The sequence below is a fragment of the Terrapene carolina genome, unplaced genomic scaffold (assembly GCF_002925995.2).
Source record: "Terrapene carolina triunguis isolate 2854851 unplaced genomic scaffold, T_m_triunguis-2.0 Scaffold112, whole genome shotgun sequence".
NCBI classification, from domain to species: domain Eukaryota; kingdom Metazoa; phylum Chordata; order Testudines; family Emydidae; genus Terrapene; species Terrapene triunguis.
The window spans coordinates 15,903,553-15,922,896 of record NW_020664463.1 but is presented as its reverse complement, the minus strand read 5'-3'; the positions used below and the strand labels follow the sequence as shown (position 1 = coordinate 15,922,896).

Here is a 19,344-nt window from a genome sequence, read left to right as displayed (position 1 = left end):
CCCAATTCTACCCAGCATGCTTTCAGAGACACCTATTCTTTAAAAAAAATAAAGGATTTATATTAAAATAAATACAAAGGATATTTAAAAAGTTAAAAACTTGGGCCAAGCACTACAGTGTTACGCTTTGTCTACACTGACAAGTGAATGACAAAACTTTCATCGTTCAGAGGTGTTAAACCCCCCCCCTCCAAAGACAAAAGGGTTTTTTTTTTTAGAGAAAAAGCGCCGGTGTTCGTAGGGGGTGGAAGTTTTTTGTTAGTGGGAGAGCTTTCTCCTGCCGACAAACAACAGCTACACTGCGCACTTTCTAGTGGCACAGCCGTGTCGCTAAAAGCTGCGTAGTGTAGTCACAAAGCCTTTGTGTTCTGTACTGCCCATCAGGAAATGAAGTAGGTTCAATTTCAGTACCACTATCTAAACTGTCTAGCATTACCCTGAGTGCTTCCTATTGCTCAAAAGTCAGCAGCCGCCTTCTGACCACTAAGGAACTGTGGCCTGACATCAACATATGTTACACTACAGAGAGTACATACTGATTTAATTGCATATCTATTCTAAACAAGCCCAGGCATTTTTTTAAAACCGCAAGTCAAAGCTACTTGATATTTGCTTTGAGATTAAAACCTAAATGTAAACAAGAAGAATATTTTAATGTTGCTATAGGTTCCTTTCATCCCGAACAGCAAAAGGGACTTTACAATTTACTATGGCCCCAAAAGTTAAGCTACATACCATGAAAAAGCTCCAACTGGTAGGGAACACAGCAGCCCATCTCCTTAACACAGGTCACTATGAATACATATCCCAATGCTTCATTCCCCACACTGACTGCTCAATGAACAAGAGTCCAGTTTGAATGTCACACAACAGGTACCTCTAAGTACTTCATAGGACTGGCCTTAATTGCCTGGGAGATCACCTCTCTCTCAGTGACCACAGCCTCCCACAACAGCGAGGTACCACAGCAACAGAGAAATTGTTAGAGGGAGTCTCATGAGTGACCAAGACCAAATTTTCATAGGAGCTTGAACTAGACTATGTAACCCACTTCCACTAAAGATATGGATGACTGCAGGCCTCACTATTTAGAGACAAGCACAAAATTAATTTCACCAATTTTGCTTCCCCTCAAATTCCTCACATCTGTTCATACCCAAGCATAAAGAAAAAAATCCTATAAATTAATCAACCTATTTCACCGAGAGGGTAAAATGTTATTGTAATTCCTATTTGTAAATACTTAGAAGGCACATAGATTCTACAGTGATGGGGACTATATAAGTAAGCACCTACTAAGATCCTTCTTCCTGTACAGACTCCCACTGAACTCAGCTTTGTCGTCAATTATATTATACAGTGTGCTACACAGATTAAAAAAAACAAGTAAGGTCACAAAAATTAATAGGATTCTGCACAGGTCCACACCTATGTTCCCTTTTGCAGGATAGGGGCCTACAGGATTTACATACAGAAACACAGCCAACTCTGGGGTATAGGGCAGCAATCAAGGAGTACTGCACTTGAATACTGGAACAAAACCTAATTTAATAGAAGCATCACAGGAACTAATGTCTATGCAAAGTAAACAAGATTTTGGTTTTTATGGTTCCACTGGTAAAAACTATGCATCACCAGAATACTTAACATTGTTTTATTTCACTAAAACAACAATTTAAATGTCTGTCTGGTGATGTTCTCCTCCTAATACAGCATGGCAAGAAAATCCTCCAAATATTAATGACTAACCTGTTGAATTGGAGATAGTTTACCTTCCAATGACTTCAGAATATCTGCTTCAATTACCTTTGGTAAATAAAATAACCAAACAATCATTCATTTTCTGATATTGCTGTAAAACTAATCTGAAAAGTTTTCAAAATAAATCACTGTTTAAAAATGTAGTGTGTACCTTCTAAAAATGAAACCTACATCTATCTCTGAGTTGTGAAGAATATGTATTAAGTTTATAACAACGAACAAGAATGCACTTTTATGTAGAAAACCATGATTAAATCGAGTCTTCCTGACTAGTGATTTAAATCATGATTTAAATCAAATCCACCCTGACAGAGACACTTCAGTTTAGTTTCCCTCTATTTACTGACATGTCATGTATTTAATTTAGAAATTTTTCATTTGCATTTAAATATGCTGGAGCTAGAATGTGTTGATACACTTCAACTTACAGTGGTACACATTTAATTAGACTCTTATGCAACATAAACCAATCAGAAATTGACATGCTTTCATTAGTTATCTTGATTGCATGCTGCACAGTACTTTTCTGGGAGGTGAAGGGTGAGACGAAGAGATCTAATGTTGAAAGTTCAGGCAATAAAAAGGAAGATTAGATGTCCATTTCTCATGAGTTTAACTTCTAATTTTAATTTAATAGTTTTAATATAATTAATACTAATAGCATGCTGTTATACAAGCATTACAGTGTATTAGTATAATTATTTGTTTACAGGATTTCAATGGAATATTTTGAGATTATTAAATACAATCTGGCACACCACTCTTGAAAGGTTGCAACCTCTTCGGAGGAAGGATCACTAGACAGCAAACACCCGAAGAGCCCTTTGGCCCACCAACATTTGGATACTGCCTTATCCGCCCTCCAGAAAATGTAATTGAATACCATTGTTATACACTGAACAGCCTCTGAACAGGAGATGTCATGGAGCATACATTTTCCAGACTTGATATTTAGACCACTATGCCTCTCCCTTTCAGTACTTCCAGAGTTTCCTATTTTAAATCATATACATTGTCAAACATAGAAACATAAAATACATCTTAAGGTATTAAAAGCAATAATCTTTTATAATTTATAAATACAACTGTAAACTAAGGGAATATTTTGCTTAACTCCAGAATTTGAGCCTATATACATACATTCTATTATATATATACATGTACATACACACACACACATACACACATTAGAGATGTAAATATGGGTTAAAAGTCATTTAACTGGTTAACCGTTAACTGAGGTCCCTCTAGACAGCCAGCGTGGCCAGGGCTGGGGTGCCGCCGACCCACCTGGCACAGCAAGGCTGGGACTGGGGTCCCCCTGGCTGACTAGCTGGGATCCCTCTGGCCAGCCAGCACGGCGTGGCTGGGGCTGGGATCCCTCTGGCCAGCCAGCACAGCGCAGCGAGGGCTATTCTGGCCGGCGTCCCTCCAGGGTTAACGGTTACAGCCACTTAACCTTTTACATCCCTAATACACACAGAGTAGGGGCACAGAAAACAAAATTTATCAAACAGAATGACTGAACTCTGGTGGATGCAGCTATAACATGACTACTCCCATGCTAATGCAACTTTATCATCTCAGCTTTTATAAGGAAATTCCTTCCCCAGGCATAGTTGTTCAAACCACAGATAAGGCTGGAAGTGAACCTAAGATCACCTACTTCAGCCCCTGCAAGAAGTAGGAAAACATGAGTCAGTGGAACTTTTAGCAGATTACAGAGATCAAACTATGCTGGCCTTGAACCACATCAAACTGCACACCTAATATGATCAGGTACTATTACAGTGCTTGTCCCACACTGACACAGCAGTCTCCTGTTGTACAATTCAGTGAGAACACTCCCAAACACAAGATGGGATCCACTGAATTTAGCCACCAATGGTTCTGGCTAACCTGCAGTGTGAAGAGTTGTTGCTAAGGGCGTCAGAGCCCTTTAAGATCGTTATAGACAATAAAACCTTTCTAAGTAGGGTGCTCAAATTCAGTAATACCTAGTAATACCAGTAATGCCTGAAAATACTAGTTTAGTGTCTGTTCCCATTCAATTCTTAGCCTTTTCAGATGAAGTTATTGTTGCTTGATACCTCCCAGGATTAGATCCTAGAGATAATCTCTTATGGACAGCACTTCCCCTTCCATTTAAAATTGTTAAACATCCCCACTGCAAGTATTTACATGTTTACATAGAAAAGTAATACCAGGAAAGTGTATTTTAATCTGAAGGTAGGAAAGCCACCATATATTTGCTTTCCTCCTCCACAAGTAGAAATTCCTTCCAGGAAAATTCTGGATACATTTAACTTCATCTAAGACCTTCTTACTTATGGGGTGCTAAAACTCAGTTTATTTAGTGAATATGGGCAGTAGCCCTTTCAAAGAAAACAGATTAATGTGTATGTTGTTTATCATGTGACAATCTTGACACCTCACAAAATACACTTAAAGCTAAAAATTTTAAATATACCACAAATCTGAAAGATCTTCAAGCCTTTGAGAGTTAATTCTGTGGCAGGACAGAAGAAAAGATTTTCCAGGAAAAAAAAAATAATTCAGGCAACACCATTTTGCCTTAAATGCCTCAAGGACCAAAACCCCCATGACCCTTGTGACCCTTCATAACTACAGACCTGATCCCACAAGCAGCTTCACACAGGCAGACCCTTGCACCCACACAGAACCCTGCTGATTTCAATGACAGTGCACCCATGCGGAGTAGCTTGCAAAATCAAGGTCTAACAGGGCAAAATAGTATATACTAATATTAAAAGCTTAACATGAAACCCTTACTGAAACAACATATTTATCAACTTCTATAATAACTTAGCTGTAGTTGTGACCCTAAGAGTCCCTGAATGCCCACTGACACAGGGTCTACCATACTGTAACTTTCAAGGCCTGACACACTCATTTCCCCTAACACGCTGTTGTTATATGAACCTAAAAGGCATCTTGTAAGTAATTCATATGTAAACCGGTGACACGCTGGTTCCGAAAACCATCGCTTGATATATGTACTGGTTATGTATAAAAATAGGGTTGTCAAGCGATTAAAAAAATTAATCGTGCTTAAACAATAATAGAATACCATTTAAATATTTTTGATGTTTTCTACATTTTCAAATATATTGATTTTAATTACAACACAGAATACAAAATGTACAGTGCTCACTTTATATTTATTTTTTATTACAAATATTTGCACTGTAAAAAACCAAAAGAAATAGTATTTTTCCAATCCCCCCATTACCAGTACTGTAGTGCAATCTCTTTAACATGAAAGTTGAACTTCCAAAAACTGCATTAAAAAATAAAACAATGTAAAACATTAGAGTCTACAAGTCCACTCAGTCCTATTTCTTATTCAGCCAATCACTCAGACAAACAAGTTTGTTTATATTTGCAGGAAATAATGCTGTCTGCTTCTTGTTTACGTCACCTGAAAGTGAAAACAGGTATTCACATGGCACTGTCGTAGCTGGCGTTGCACGATATTTACATGCCAGATACACTAAAGATTCATATGTCCCTTCATGCTTCAATCACCATTCCAGAGGACATGCGTCCATGCTGATGACGGATTCTGCTCGATAACGATTCAAAACAGAGCGGACCAATGCATGTTGATTTTCATCATCTGAGTCAGATGCCACCAGCAGAAGATGGATTTCCTTTTTTGGTGGTTCGAGTTCTGTAGTTTCTGCTTCAGAGTGTTGCTCTTTTAAGACATCTGAAAGAATGCTCCACACCTCGTCCCTCTCAGATTTTGGAAGGCACTTCAGATTCTTAAACCTTGGGTTGACTGCTGTATCTATCCTTAGAAATCTCACATGGTACCTTCTTTGCGTTTTGTCAAATCTGCAGTGAAAGTGTTCTTAAAATGGAACAACATGTGTTGGGTCATCACCCGACATTGCTATAACATGAAATATATGGAGAAGAATGCGGGTAAAACAGAGCAGGAGGCATACGATTCTCCCCAAAGGAGTTCATTCACAAATTTAATTAACGCAACATTTTTTTAACGAGCATCATTTGCATGGAAGCAAGTCTTCTGGAATGGTGGCTGAAGCATGAAGGGGCATACGAATGTTTAGCATATCTGGCACGTAAATACCTTGCAATGCCAGCTACAAATGTGCCATGTACATTTTCAGGTGACATTGTAAACGAGAAGTGGGCAGCATTATCTCCCGTAAATGCAAACAAACTTGTTTGTCTTAGCGACTGGCTGAACAAGAAGTAGGACTGAGTGGACTTGTAGGCTATAACGTTTTACATTGTTGCATAACTGCACTCAAAAACAAAAACAAACAAAAATCTACATTTGTAAGTTGCACTTTCACAATAAAGAGACACTATAGTACTTGTATGAGGATAATTGAAAAATATTATCTCATCATTTTTACAGTGCAAATATTTGTAATAAAAATAATAATATAAAGTGAGCACTGTACACTTTCTATTCTGTGTTGTAATTGAAGTCAATATATTTGAAAATGTAGAAAAATATCCAAAAACATTCAATAAATTTCAACTGGGATTCTATTGTTTAACAGTGCAATTAAAACTGCGATAAATCACAAATAATTTTATTAATCATGATTACTTTTTTAGCTAATCGCATGAGTTAACTGCGATTAATCGACAGCTCTAATAAAAAATGATGTGTATGTGCTGGGAATATGTTCTTAAAATGCGGGCTGGAGGCAGTACATAAATCCAGTCTGTCCTAGACAAAGGAATGTGGATTCATCTGTGTAACCAGCTTCATTACAGGCAGGGGACAGCGAAAGTACATTCACCTACAAAGTAAACAAAGCATTCAAGTTGACAAGCAGCAGCTTAGCAAGTTCAAGGGGGGCCCAGAATTTGCACCCAGGAATTGTCCCTGGCACTTGAGGCAGAGACAATGGTCTTTGGGTACTATAAGAGGAGCAAAAAGACATTTTAGTTATCCATCACTCAGGGGACATTGGGTACAGCAACCTCTGAACCTGTGAAACTTGGACCCCCCTGCCTATAGGGCTAGAGATGCTGGCGACTTGATGTAAGAAAGAAAATTGCTGAGGCAAAGATCATAACTTGCTACAATTAAATTTTAGTCATGAGACAGCGTTTTGTTTTGTTTGTAACTATACTTGTCTCTTTTTCTTGTGCTTAATATCACTTAAATCTCTGCTCTTTGTTAATACATTTATTCTTGTTTTGTTACAAACCACCTCCATGCTGGGTATTAAAGTGACATGTGACTCCACAGCTAGCTCTGTCTCTCTGGGGGCAGCAAATTTAGTAATTTTTGTGTGTTCAATGAGAGGGACTAGACACTCCAGAGATACATCTCTGGGGGAATTTGGGTTCACTGTATGTTATCTGCAAGGCAAGGTTTAGACTGGCAGGAGTTTGGTGGTGAAGCAGACAGAATGGTGTGGCAGCGAACACACAGTCTAATCCCCAGCAAAGCTCTCACCTGGTAACGCAGTGGCTTACAGTTCTGGCTGTCCTGATCAGAACATCACAGTTGTATCTTATAATATAAATATGTGTTTTTAAAAGAAGTGATGCTATGGTGTTTTCTTATGCAATTAAGACAGATTAGCACAGGTAGTAATAAAAGAAAAGAAAGAGAACTGGATGGTCTCAGAATTCGTAATGGGATATGTGCCTTTCATTTCTCCATTACTGGTTTTAACCCAACCCAGGTCAGAGTTTAGCAAGTGCCTGACAGCATTCTGGTAGCCTAACAGCAACTGTGTTGCTGATCTCAGTCCAGTTCCTAGAGAACAAGTGTCCATGGCTCAAAACTATTACAGCCAGCACACAAATGAATCAAAATACCAACATTCTGCTGGCCATCTCAGGTGAAAAGCTAAGGATTGAATGGGAACAGAGACTAAACTAGTCTCTCATCCCAGCAATGGCTCTCTAGCTCAGGTCTGAGGCACAGTGGTACTAGCAAGTGAAGGACAAATTTGTGCCACTGTTTCTGTGATATTTGCTGTGTGTGACTGAAGGATCTCACTCTCCAGAGTCATCATCATGTTTTTATGAGTGTGCCACACAGAAAGGGAAGGGACAGTTCTCCCTACTTTTTGACACCTCTATCTTCTTTAAATTTGCTACTACAGTACCTTGCCTTTATTATAATTTATTTACACTGAAAAGACAGATCATCACAGGAACACAGAATTAACCATACCACATCAGGCCATTGGTCTGGAACCAGTGGCCCATATCCGAAGCTTTACAGGTAGATTAGAAAGCAAGAATTGTGCAATGCAGCACATGGTGGGTGGGGTGGAGAAAGGGGGAGGCCTTCCTCACACCTACAGTGAGGGTGAGCACGGCAAGCAGGAGAGATCAGCCCCCTTTTCCCAATATTCACAGCTACAAATGCCCACCGGAAATGGCTAGAGACGACTGTAAAACAGCAAACCAGGTTAAATCCCACCCGCAATTCCCGCGTGATGCTGTGTCACACCCCCACCGCTTGTTCCCCCTCGGGCCCGAGGAGGGGGGCACAGATTCAGGGCCCAGCGGGGGGGGGGGCACATCACTGTGACACCTACGTTTGGCCAAACCCAACGAACAATCACGCGAACCCCGCACGAGGCAGGGCCGCTGCCGGGCCCCAGCGGCCGCCCCAGGCTGGCGGGAGGGGGCGGGCAGAGGGCTTGGGGCGGGGGGGGTCCCAGGCTCACACCGCCACGCGTCAGCCGCGCCCGGCCCACCTTGCTGTCATCCATGGGAGCCGCCAGGCCTGGCCCCGGAACAGCCGCCCGCCCGCGACCCAGGCAAACGCCGCACGAACAGCCGAGGCCCGCGCCAGCAAAGTCCCCCCGGGCTGGCCGGTCACAGCGGCGCCAGGGCACCCGACACAGCTACTCGCCCCGCCCAGGAACAGGCCCCGGCCCGCTCCATAGCGCGCTGCGCGGTTTGTTTACAGCCCCCCCCCTTCTCCCCTCAGCGGCGGGCGGGGTGAGCGCTGGGCGGGTGCATCCTGGGAATTGGAGTTTTGTTTTCCGTCGGCAGCCTCCACAGTCTGGGCAGGCCTCTAGGCGAGAGAACTACAGCTCCCATGGAGCCAGGCGCGGCGCGGGACGCTGCGTGACGCGGTGCACCCTGGTAGTGGTAGTTTTGTAGCATTGGGGAGATGATAGGTTAGGAGGAGGAACCGCCCAAATGAAAACTACGTTTCCCAGGAGGCAGTGAAAGGGACCGGCCCGTACAGGGCTTTCGGGTCTGAATCGGGCAGATACCAGTTAGCTGTATGTCTGCAGCAGCTATCCTGGCTTATGGCTGGTGAAGAGCGGGGGGGGGGCTCCAGCAGGAATGGCTGCAGAGCACCCCGGGATGAGCTAATGGGTGGCATCTCCTGGCGCCACCTCTGCCAAGGCAGCAAACACTACCTGCACCACAAAGCACCTGGGAATCAAACATTAAATCCAAGTGAAGCTATGACACTGCAAACCACATCCCTTCCTCTCCAGCAATCTCTCTCTTTCTCACACACACACACACTCTCTCTCTCTGACACTAACCTCCTGGCCAGGGCAGAGCAAACATCCCCACAGAAAACCAAAAATCACTTGCGATGCTAGAGCAACACTGGCAGTCACACCGAGCTTTGACTCCTTGGGAAGAACAAAACAACGGTCAACTAGACTGCTATAGTGCCATACACAGAACTATTACGCTAGGAGACTGGCTCATGGCGGTGCAATGAAATGTAAATGTAATAAAACAGTAATAATAATGGGTGATTTAAATAATTTAAACTAATCACAATTCACATCAGTATAAAGTTTAGAGAAATATTTCTTTCTATTCTCACTGAATGTATGGATTATGTATTAGTATGTAAACTAAATTATGACCTATAATTGGTATCCTAGACACCTGGATAAATCTCATGACTGGAGTATTGGTCTAGAGGAATATAGCTTATTAACAAGGACAGGCGGGGGGAAAAGGGAGGAAGTGCTTCCTTATATATATTCTGATGTATATTTGTTCTGGGGTCCAGAGGCAGGTAAGAGGCAGACCAGTTGAAAGTCTCCGGGTAAAGATAAAAGGAGAAAAATTAGGAGTGATGTCATGGTAGAGGTCTATGATAGACCAACAAATCAGGAAGAGGAAGTGGATGAGGCATTTTTAAAACAAATAACAAAAATACCCAAAAAAACAAGACCTGGTAGTAACGGGGAACTTTCATTCCCCAGACATCCGTTGGAAAAGTAATATAGCAAAACACAAAATTTCCAATAAGTTCTTGAAAGGTATTGGGGACAATCTTGTTTCAGAAGGTGCAGGAAGTAACCAGAGGCATAGCCATTTAGACTTTATTCTGACTAGCTGGGAGGAATTGACTGTGACTCTGAAGGTGGACAGCAATTTGGGTGAAATTTCATGATTCTAGGGAAAGGAAGAAGTGAGAGCAGAAGAATAAGTACAATGGACTTCAAAAAAGCAGACTTAACAAATTCAGAAAACTGATAGGTAAGGTCCTATGGGAAGAAAATCTAAGAGATAAAGGATTACAGGAGGGTTTATAAAATTGGCGGATGACACCAAACTGGGAGGGGTTGCAAGCACTTTGGAAGACAGGATTAGAATTCAAAATAACCTTGACAAATTAGAGAATTGAAAACAACCAGATGAAATTCAATAAAGCCAAGTGCAAAGTACTACAACAAGTACAAAATAGGAACTACAAAATGCGAAATGACATCTGAAAAGGATCTGGAATTTATAGTGGATCACAAATTGAACATGAGCCAATAGTGTAATGCAGTTGCAAAAAGAGCTAATATCATTCATTGGTGTGTTATATGTAAGACACAGGAGGTAATTGTCCTGCTATACTTGGCAATTGTGAGGCCTCAGCTGATGCACCACACTTCATTAGAGATATGAATCATAGAATATCAGGGTTGGAAGGGACCTCAGGAGGTCATCTAGTCCAATCCCCCAGCTCAAACCAGGACTAATCTGTAGAGAGATTTTTACCCCAGTTCCTTAAATGGCCCCCTCAAGGATTAAATTTACAACCCTGGGTTTAACAGGCCAATGCTCAAACCACTGAGCTATCCCTCCCCACCCTGAACAAATTGGAGAGAGTCCAGAGGAGAGTGACAAAAAGTTTAGAAAACCAGAGCTAAGCGGCAAGGTTAAAAAAAACTGGGCATGTTTAGTCTTGAGAAGAGAACACTGAGGGCTCATATACACTGAAAACTTACATCAGCATAGGTCTCACAGGGGTGTGAAAAATCCACCCCCCTGAGAAACGTAGCTATGCTGACCTAACTCCCAGTGTACACAGTGCTAGATCAACGGAATAACTTTTCTGTTGACCTAGCTACCACCTCTTGGGGAGGTGGATTAACTACAGCAAGAACAGCAAGAGTCTACACTGAAGCACTACAGTGGTGCAGCTGCGCCGCTATCGCATTTTAAGTGTGGATATACCTTGACTGGGGACCTGATAACAGTCTTCAAATATGTTAAGGGCTGTTATAAAGAGGATAGTGACCAGTCATAATGGGCTTAATCTGCAGCAAGGGAGATTAGGTTAGATATTGGGGAAAACTGGAGATAGCCAGTCAGTGATGCCTAGGTTAGGTTTCTGTCCCTTTCTTCAGGGCTATGTTTATTGTCTTCACAACCAAAGAAAGAAAAGAGTGCAAAAAGCAACGCAAACAACAGTCTGGTTAGGAGTTCAGACTGGAGCCATCTGACCTCCATTAGTTACCAGGTAAGGGCGTCTCTGACCCAAGTGCAGGCGGGACAGCCCTGGTTACCAGGATGGAGAATCAAGCTGAGTCTTCCCTCCACCTTTTTGTGAAGCTGAGATCTTTGTTATATTGTCCAACTGAGATTCTGAGCCAGTCCGTGAGGTCCTGATCAGCTATCACTGTCAGCTGATTCCCAGTACCTGTCTGCTGGGCTTCACTGGGTTGGCTGCTCCCTGTTCCCCCCACTGGACTATTAAAGGGGCAGATTGCCATGTTACACACCTCCACCCCAAGCATGGCATCAGGTATACCAAATCTCTTCCCCTCCGCCCCATCCTGTGAAAAAAAGTCCACATTCCCATGGGTGGTTCCAGGCTGGTGGTGAACTGTAAACATATTTAGCTGCAGGGCTAGGTACCATTGTGTCAGCCTGCAATTCGTTTCCCACATGGCATGCAGTCACTGCAGTGGGGCATGGTCGGTGATGAGGATGAAGGGTGCTCCAAGTAAATAATACTTCAGGGCCTCATTGGCCCACTTTATTGCCAGGCACTCCTTTTCAATCACCACATAGTTTTGTTCATGGGTTAGAAATTTTCGGCTCACATATAATATGGGGTGCTCCCCATCCTCAGACACCTGAGAGTCAACAGCTCCCAACCCCCCATTCAGAGGCATCCAACCTATAGGATGAAATCACTAGAAAAGTCTGGTCCTATGTAAAAACAGTGTGCTGCAAAGGATTCACTTTATTTCTCCAAATGCATCTCCACACATGGGAGTCCAATATACCTTCTGAGGTATCTTGTTGAGCAGAAGATCCATTATAAGGAGCTGTGATTGTTGAGAACTGGGGTATAAACTACTAATAGTATTCAGCCAGCCCCCAAAAGGATTTCACTTGTCACTTAGTGGTGGGGACTAGAGATTCTGCAATGGCCTTTACCTTGTCTAGCATCAGTTTGATTCTCCCATTCCCCAGGGTGTATCCCAGGTATTTTGTTTATGCTCAGCCAATCGGCCATTTAGTGGGCTTTGTGGTGAGGCCTGCTGCCCTGAGGGATTGGAGTACTGCTCTGACTCGTTGGAGATGCTCTGCCCAGGTATTTGTATACCACTATATTACCCAGATAGGCTCCAGCATATGCTTGGTAGGATAGCAGTATCTTTATCCATTAGCCTGTGAACTCAGCACTGATAAGGCCTCAACTGGAACCAGTTCTGGGCACCACACTTTGGGAAAGATGTGGACAAATTGGAGAAAGTCCAGAGGAGAGCAACAAAAACGATAAACAGTCTAGAAAACATGACCTATGAGGAAAGATTGTGGGGGGAAATGGGTTTGGTTAGTCTGGAGAAGAGAAGATTGAGGGGGACATAGTTGTAGTCTTCACATACGTAAAAAGTTGTTATAAAGAAGAGGGTAATAAATTGTTCTCCTTAACCACCAAAGACCGGACAAGAAGTAATAGGCTTAAATTGCAGCAAGGGAGATTTAGGCTAGATATTAGGAAAAACTTCCTAACTGTCAGGGTAGTTAAGCCCTGGAACAAATTACCTACGGAGGTTGTGGAATCTCCATCATTGGAGGTTTTCAAGAACAGGTTAAACTAATACCTGTCAGGGACAGTCGAGATAATACTTAGTCTTGCTTCAATACAGGGGACTGGGCTAGACCACCTATCGAGGTCCCTTCCAGTCCTACATTTCTATGATTCTATGTTGCTGGGACCCCATGGAGACTAAATGGAAGGGTTTGAAATTGGGAGAAGACATAAGGTGTGGCAATTGCAATTGATTCCTTGGATTCTGGGGCTAATGGAATTTGACAATATACTTTAGTATTGGGCTCCCTCAATCCATCCAACATCAATCCAAGGCATAGGATATGTGTCAAATTTAGATTTACATTTACATTCATTTTACTGAAGTCAATACAAAACTGAATACTGTAATCTGGTTTTAGGACCAGCACAACTGGACTACACCATTCACTACGGGATTCTTCGGTTACCCCCAGATGGAGCATACTCAGCAGTTCCCTTTTTACAGTGTCCCTTAAGCACCCTGGCATCTGGAAGTGGCTGTTCTGGACTGAGCTCCCAGGTTTAAGATGAATATGATATTCAATCAAATGGGTTCTCCCGGGCCTGGTAGAAAAAACACCAGCAAAGTCCCTAACCAGCTCTCTGGCTTCCTACTGTTGTGCCAGAGAGAGATTTTCCCCAAGGGGTACATTGGTGTGTGGCTCTGGGACCACCATTTGGGATCCTAAGTCCAGTTCTTTTGTGAGGGGATGAACAAAATAAGCCTTTTGATCTTTCCGTGGTTTTAACAAATTAACATGGTACATTGGGACCCCAGTGCTCCAGTTTTCCCCAGCTCTTGTATCTGCCCTCCCCACTCCTATGCTCCTATTCTTCCTCCTCCCTGAGTCCTATCCCTGCTCCCTTCTTCTGGTCCTATCCATTCCCATCCCCCTCCCCAGTTCTTGGCCCTGACCCCTGCCCATACTCACCCTGAGCTCCTTTCCTTGTCCCCCCATTGCTCCTCACCCCTCTGCATTATATTCAGTTTCTTCCTTATCCTCCAGGCTGCCTATGCATCAGCAGAGACTCTTCCTGCTCCCAGTTCTGATGCCTGGCATCACAGCAGCCTGCAGCAGGTGTGAGGAGCAATTACAGAGGAAGTCCTGCTCATTCCTTGCATTCCCAGGATGGAGCATGCTCAGTCACTATGTATGGCTGGAACATGCACAATCTGGTCAGCATGTAGGAGCTGTGAGGAGTTGGAGCATGCCCAGTGAAGAAAGAATCTTTGGAGAATTTAGCTGCCAGACTCCAAGCACGTGTGAAATGAGATTTTCAAAGACTCATAACTTGATCAAATTCGGGTGAATTTCCCCTGCCAACTTTCAAGTCCTTGCTCCAAAACATGGAGCCATTAGAGCTTCTCAACAAAATGACTATAAAAATTTTTTAACATGGGCAAAACAACATATTTTTCTCTCCTCTCATTCTTGGAAATGACTGAATCTTTTTAGCCAAATCTTTAAAAAAAAAAACCAGCTGGAGGCAGATACCTGCCATGGAAAATTTCAGTGCAAATGGTTAAAGTTATACAAAGTTATAATAAACTGAAAATGTGCCTAGATTCAGACTTCCTAACGCCCTCCCAAAATGTGGCCTCTCTTGCCCTTTGTCATGCAGTGTGGGAAAACTTGACTGTCCAGACGACAAAGAAAGTCAGACTGTGGGATTGTGGAATAGTTTTGGCAGATTCCCAGAGCACAAGTCCAGTGGGGCTGTGTCTGCATTGTCAAGCAATAGGGCTTGAATCCTGGATCCCAGCTTGACTCAGGCCATATCTACTCTACAAATTTAAGTCAACCAAATTTATGTCGGCATACAGCCACTGCAGTAATTACATCTCTTGTGCGTGTCTACACTTTGCTCCTTGTATTGGTTGTGCATGTCCTCACCAAGAGCACTTGTATGAATTGTACTGTCGGTGTGGGGCATTGTGGGATGGTTCCTGAAAGCCAATAACAGTCGACATAAGCAATGCAGTGTCTACATTGATACTGCATCAACCTAACTACATTGTCCTTGACTCTACACTGCTCATGGAGGTGGAGTTATAAAGCCTGCGTAGCAAGGCAGTTACATCGGTGGGAGCTGCCTTGCATCGCCTAACTCTGTAGTGTAGACCAGACTTCAAGCTCAGCCTTTCCACCCCCTTGGGTCCTGAGAGCCTGGGTCTGAGCCCTAGGTTAGTATGTTTTGTGTGTGGATAGAAGGGGGGTTAGGCATGAACCTCAGTTCGAACCCTGGACTTACATTGCAGTGTAGACATACCCTATATGTACTTAAGAATGGAATCCATATAAGCCCGCACACTGGGCAGGGAGCAGCCTGAGCTAGCCAATGGGAGATGCTGACGAGAGGGGTGTATTCTAAGTCTTCCCTCCCCTGCCCCCCCAAGACTTAGCTTTAGGTGCCTAAATCCACACTGGAGGGAGGCACCTGTCTCTGCTTGAAATCCACAGGTGGGAACCCCTCTTCTGGAGTCCAGGAGGTTAGGCACCTAAGCCATTTCTTGGGTGTATTTGTAAAACACTTAGCACACTGGAGCCCAAATCCTGAGTATGAGGAGTCCGGTGGCACCTTAAAGACTAACAGATTAATCTGTTAATCTGTTGTCTTTAAGGCGCCACCGGACTTCTCGTTGTTTTTGTGGATACAGACTAACATGGCTACCCCTCTGATACTCAAATCCTGAGTGGGGCCTTTGGGAACTGTAGTTGAAGTAGCGGTGGTAGTAATAATAATAATTTGAAAATATTGAGTTTCATCTCCTCTCAGGTACAAACATCACAAGAAGGTGAATTTTGTGTGATTTTGATCCAAAACCATACATTGGCCCAGACTCACTAGAAACTAGGCCTCTGCTTGCTTGAAAAGTGCACGTGTTTTGGCTGACACATTCCACAAACGTAGCCTGTGTTTCAAGTTGGCAACGAAACGGACTGTAGGCGTGTTGCATTTAGCTGGATGGCTTTTTATTTGTGAACTTTTCACACAACTCTATTCACAATAACATCCCATAATTTAATTCTTCATGTCACTTTGTTAGGGCTTAAGAACAGGGGATTTTCCCATGAATTGCAGTCCTATTTCATGAAGGGGAGGCATATATACTTTTTTTCTGATGTGAGAGGCCAAGTGCTTTGTACAACGCTCAATGTTTGCCTCTCCAGAAATTCTGCTTACACCATCCCAACTCTAAGGAAATTCAAAGGGAACAGATGGTCAATGTGACAAACAAAAAGAGTATCAGCTGAGGGGGCACCAGGTCAAGCACTTGACCACACTTGGAGAAAGTAGTTGGACTATACATTTGCTGATTCTCTGTGATTGTGTGTACATACAGTCACCCCGCAACCTCCCCTGGGATAAGCTAAGTACATTCAGCTCCTTACGTCTCTCAGGTTTTCTAGATCTCAAATCATGCGTCTAGCCCTTCGCTGAGTCCCCCAGCCCCCGGGATTCCCCTAGATGTCTGATTCCCCAGATATAAAAATACTAAACTAACTGGTTTTCAAAGAGCAGGGAACTCTAGCTGGAGGACAAGGAATCCATTCACTCTTCCATCCATCCATCCCATCCATCCATCAATCAATCAATCAATTAATTAATTAATTATCCTTGGCCCTGTTCTGGCCATTTTACCCCACTCTATAAGTACCATGAAGGCTGGTGTAACAAGCCAGATGGGGATTCTCCTAATGGGAGGGGAATTACTGGGTGGCAGAGAGCCAACATACCCAGCTCTAGTCCACCCTACATCTGCACTGCACACTTCCTTCGGTGTGCAGGGTAGACACAGCCTCTGTTGAAGCACGGCCAGGGAAAGCACCATAGATTGAGTGCTGATGCATAAATGCCACTAGGTTTAAATTAAAGCAGCCTCGGTTCAGTTGCCTTCAACAGGCTCCCCCATGCTCCTTACACTGCTCCCTGCCAGCGAACCGCCCCCTTCAGAACTCAGAAGCACGGCCCCCAGCCTTAGGCCAGGCTAAGCAGAGACGCCCTGAGTGACTAAACTTCAAATGATTAAACTTTTCAGCGTTGAAAAGGTAAGGATGTTTTTTCAATGTGATTTTTACAGACCTGGATGTGTGTAGCGTGGTTGTGGATGTGCATGTATATTAAAATTGAAAAGGAGTTTGTCGTGGAGCTGAGAAGTTTGCAGGTGGGTTTGGATATTATGATGTTTAGGTACTATGGAATGTGAATTGAGGTTGATGTGTGTTGGGATGTAATTTTGCCTTAACTCATGCCATTTTGGTCAGTGCACCAGGGACTCAATAGGGACTGTAGAGCTAAAAGCACAAGTTTCTACAGCTTGAGCTAAACAGACAGACTCACATAGTGTGTGGATTGGACACATAAAACCCACTAATCAATAGGTTACAATTGCACTAAGAATTTATTTTGAGCAACGTTAGCTCCAAGTTAACAAAGATTTTTATGTATGAATTATTACTCTTATATATGGATTGCACATGGTGGTTATAAGCTAGCCAGAGTGATTCATACCAAACAAACATTGCTTTGCATTAATCCCAATGACACAAATGTCATAAGCAATAATTATTGTCAAGCTACTGCAGCTCCCTGTTCAAGTAAATTACATTTCCTGAGCTCAGAGTTCTGCTTTTCACTTAGGACTGCAGCTCTAAAGAGACTTTGAGGTATATAATTGAGTTGGGTTCAGCAGTGGTACAACTGTTTAAAATCATTACCTGTGTCAGCATGACTGAAATGAGATATAACTCATTGGGAGCTTTGCCACTGTGTGCTTGCATTGCCCTGACACTATAGAGACATTTTTCATCTTTTTTTATTATTATTACTATTCACTCACTTTTTTTTTTTAATTTGAGCAAATGGAAGGCCACATGTCCCTCACCTCAGAAACTGAAATAAGCATAATTCTTTTAACCTATTCATGTTAACATCCTGAACTTGATGGAAATCGCTTGTTCATGATGCCCCATTGTTGAGCAGAAACAGATTTTGAGGCCTTTACAAAAAGTACACAGATCCTAATGCCTTGAACAGAGGTGGTAACAAACTATACACAGGCAATCCTTGCGGCCTTTCTCTTTCTTTTCCTTGAAAGGCAATGGAAAATCAAGGCCATTGTTTTTCAGGGGACTGAGAAGAGAAGTTGAAATTTTGTATATCTTTAAATCTGATACCCTATGCTGGTTTCATTTTTGAACATAAAAAAATTCTACCTTTTTCACTTTTCAGAATCTATTGACACTGAGAAGATGGAGGAATCTTTGCATTTACTGTGATTTTTGTGGTTTAGAAGGTTCAAAGTTCATATTGCTAGTCACTCGGGAGTGGCACAAAAATATTCACACACACTTTTTTTTATTCATACAAGTAGGCTAAAAGGGTACCAGGCTCTTTAGCAACAGTAAGAAGACAAGGTCCCTGGCCCAATGAGCTAACAGTCTAAATAAACACATGTATAGTCCATACTGAAGGGAGCAGTGTGGGGGGGGAAGAGTGTGATGTGATTGGGCACCAAGTCGGTACTGTCAATAAGGGTTTCTACTTAGAAAGTAAGCAATTCGAGACCAGGGCCATCTTATGTGTTTGTAAAGCACCTACTTCATGACTGAGGCTCCTAGGTGCTACTATAATAAAATAAATAATAAACAATATTAATAATTAATAAACCCCCAGGCCTAGAAATATTAGTTTGGTGCCCAGAGGAGTATACCCTGCCAACCCAACTCAATATGGAAAATACAGGCAAATCAATAATTATTATGAACAGCATAAAGGGGTCCTCAAAAGAGTTTAGTTGCACTGCAGGCTTCTCACTTGGCAGGGTGTGTTGTGTTGAGGTGGGTCAGTAGCATGCAACGGTCCAACCAACCCAAGAAGATCATTTTGACAAAGAGTGAAATCGACTCAGCATGCAAATCAAGAAATGACCCCATGTTGGGTTTTGGCAAAATCAAAAGAGAGAGGCTGGAGGAAACTAATGCTCCAACACTGGAATGAGAGAAACAACAACACAGAGAAAGACATGATTGAGCATAGACTCACTGGACAACAGAGAGCTTTATTCCAAAGAAGAGAATTTACGCAAATGGAAATTGAAAGTTTGAAAAGGGTGATTAGTGGTGTTGAAACACATGTGAACATTTTGGTAGAAGCAGTGATACAGGATAAGCAAAGCAGCCACAAATGAAAGAAATATCAAGGACAAATTTGAGTGAAACAGCACCTGAAGAAAGTACAGGAAATATAAATGATTT

General features: G+C 42.6%; 1 protein-coding gene across 1 annotated transcript in view; it reads right to left on the bottom strand.

The window, feature by feature from the left end:
- CREBL2 (cAMP responsive element binding protein like 2) overlaps positions 1 to 8,725 on the bottom strand; it is a 31,190-nt gene extending 22,465 nt beyond the window's left edge. The window contains exon 1 of the mRNA XM_026652294.1: positions 8,496 to 8,725. Within this exon, the coding sequence (XP_026508079.1) occupies positions 8,496 to 8,510 (15 nt within the window). The 5' untranslated portion in view covers positions 8,511 to 8,725. The remainder of the gene's footprint in view (positions 1 to 8,495) is intronic.
- Positions 8,726 to 19,344: the final 10,619 nt, after the last annotated feature.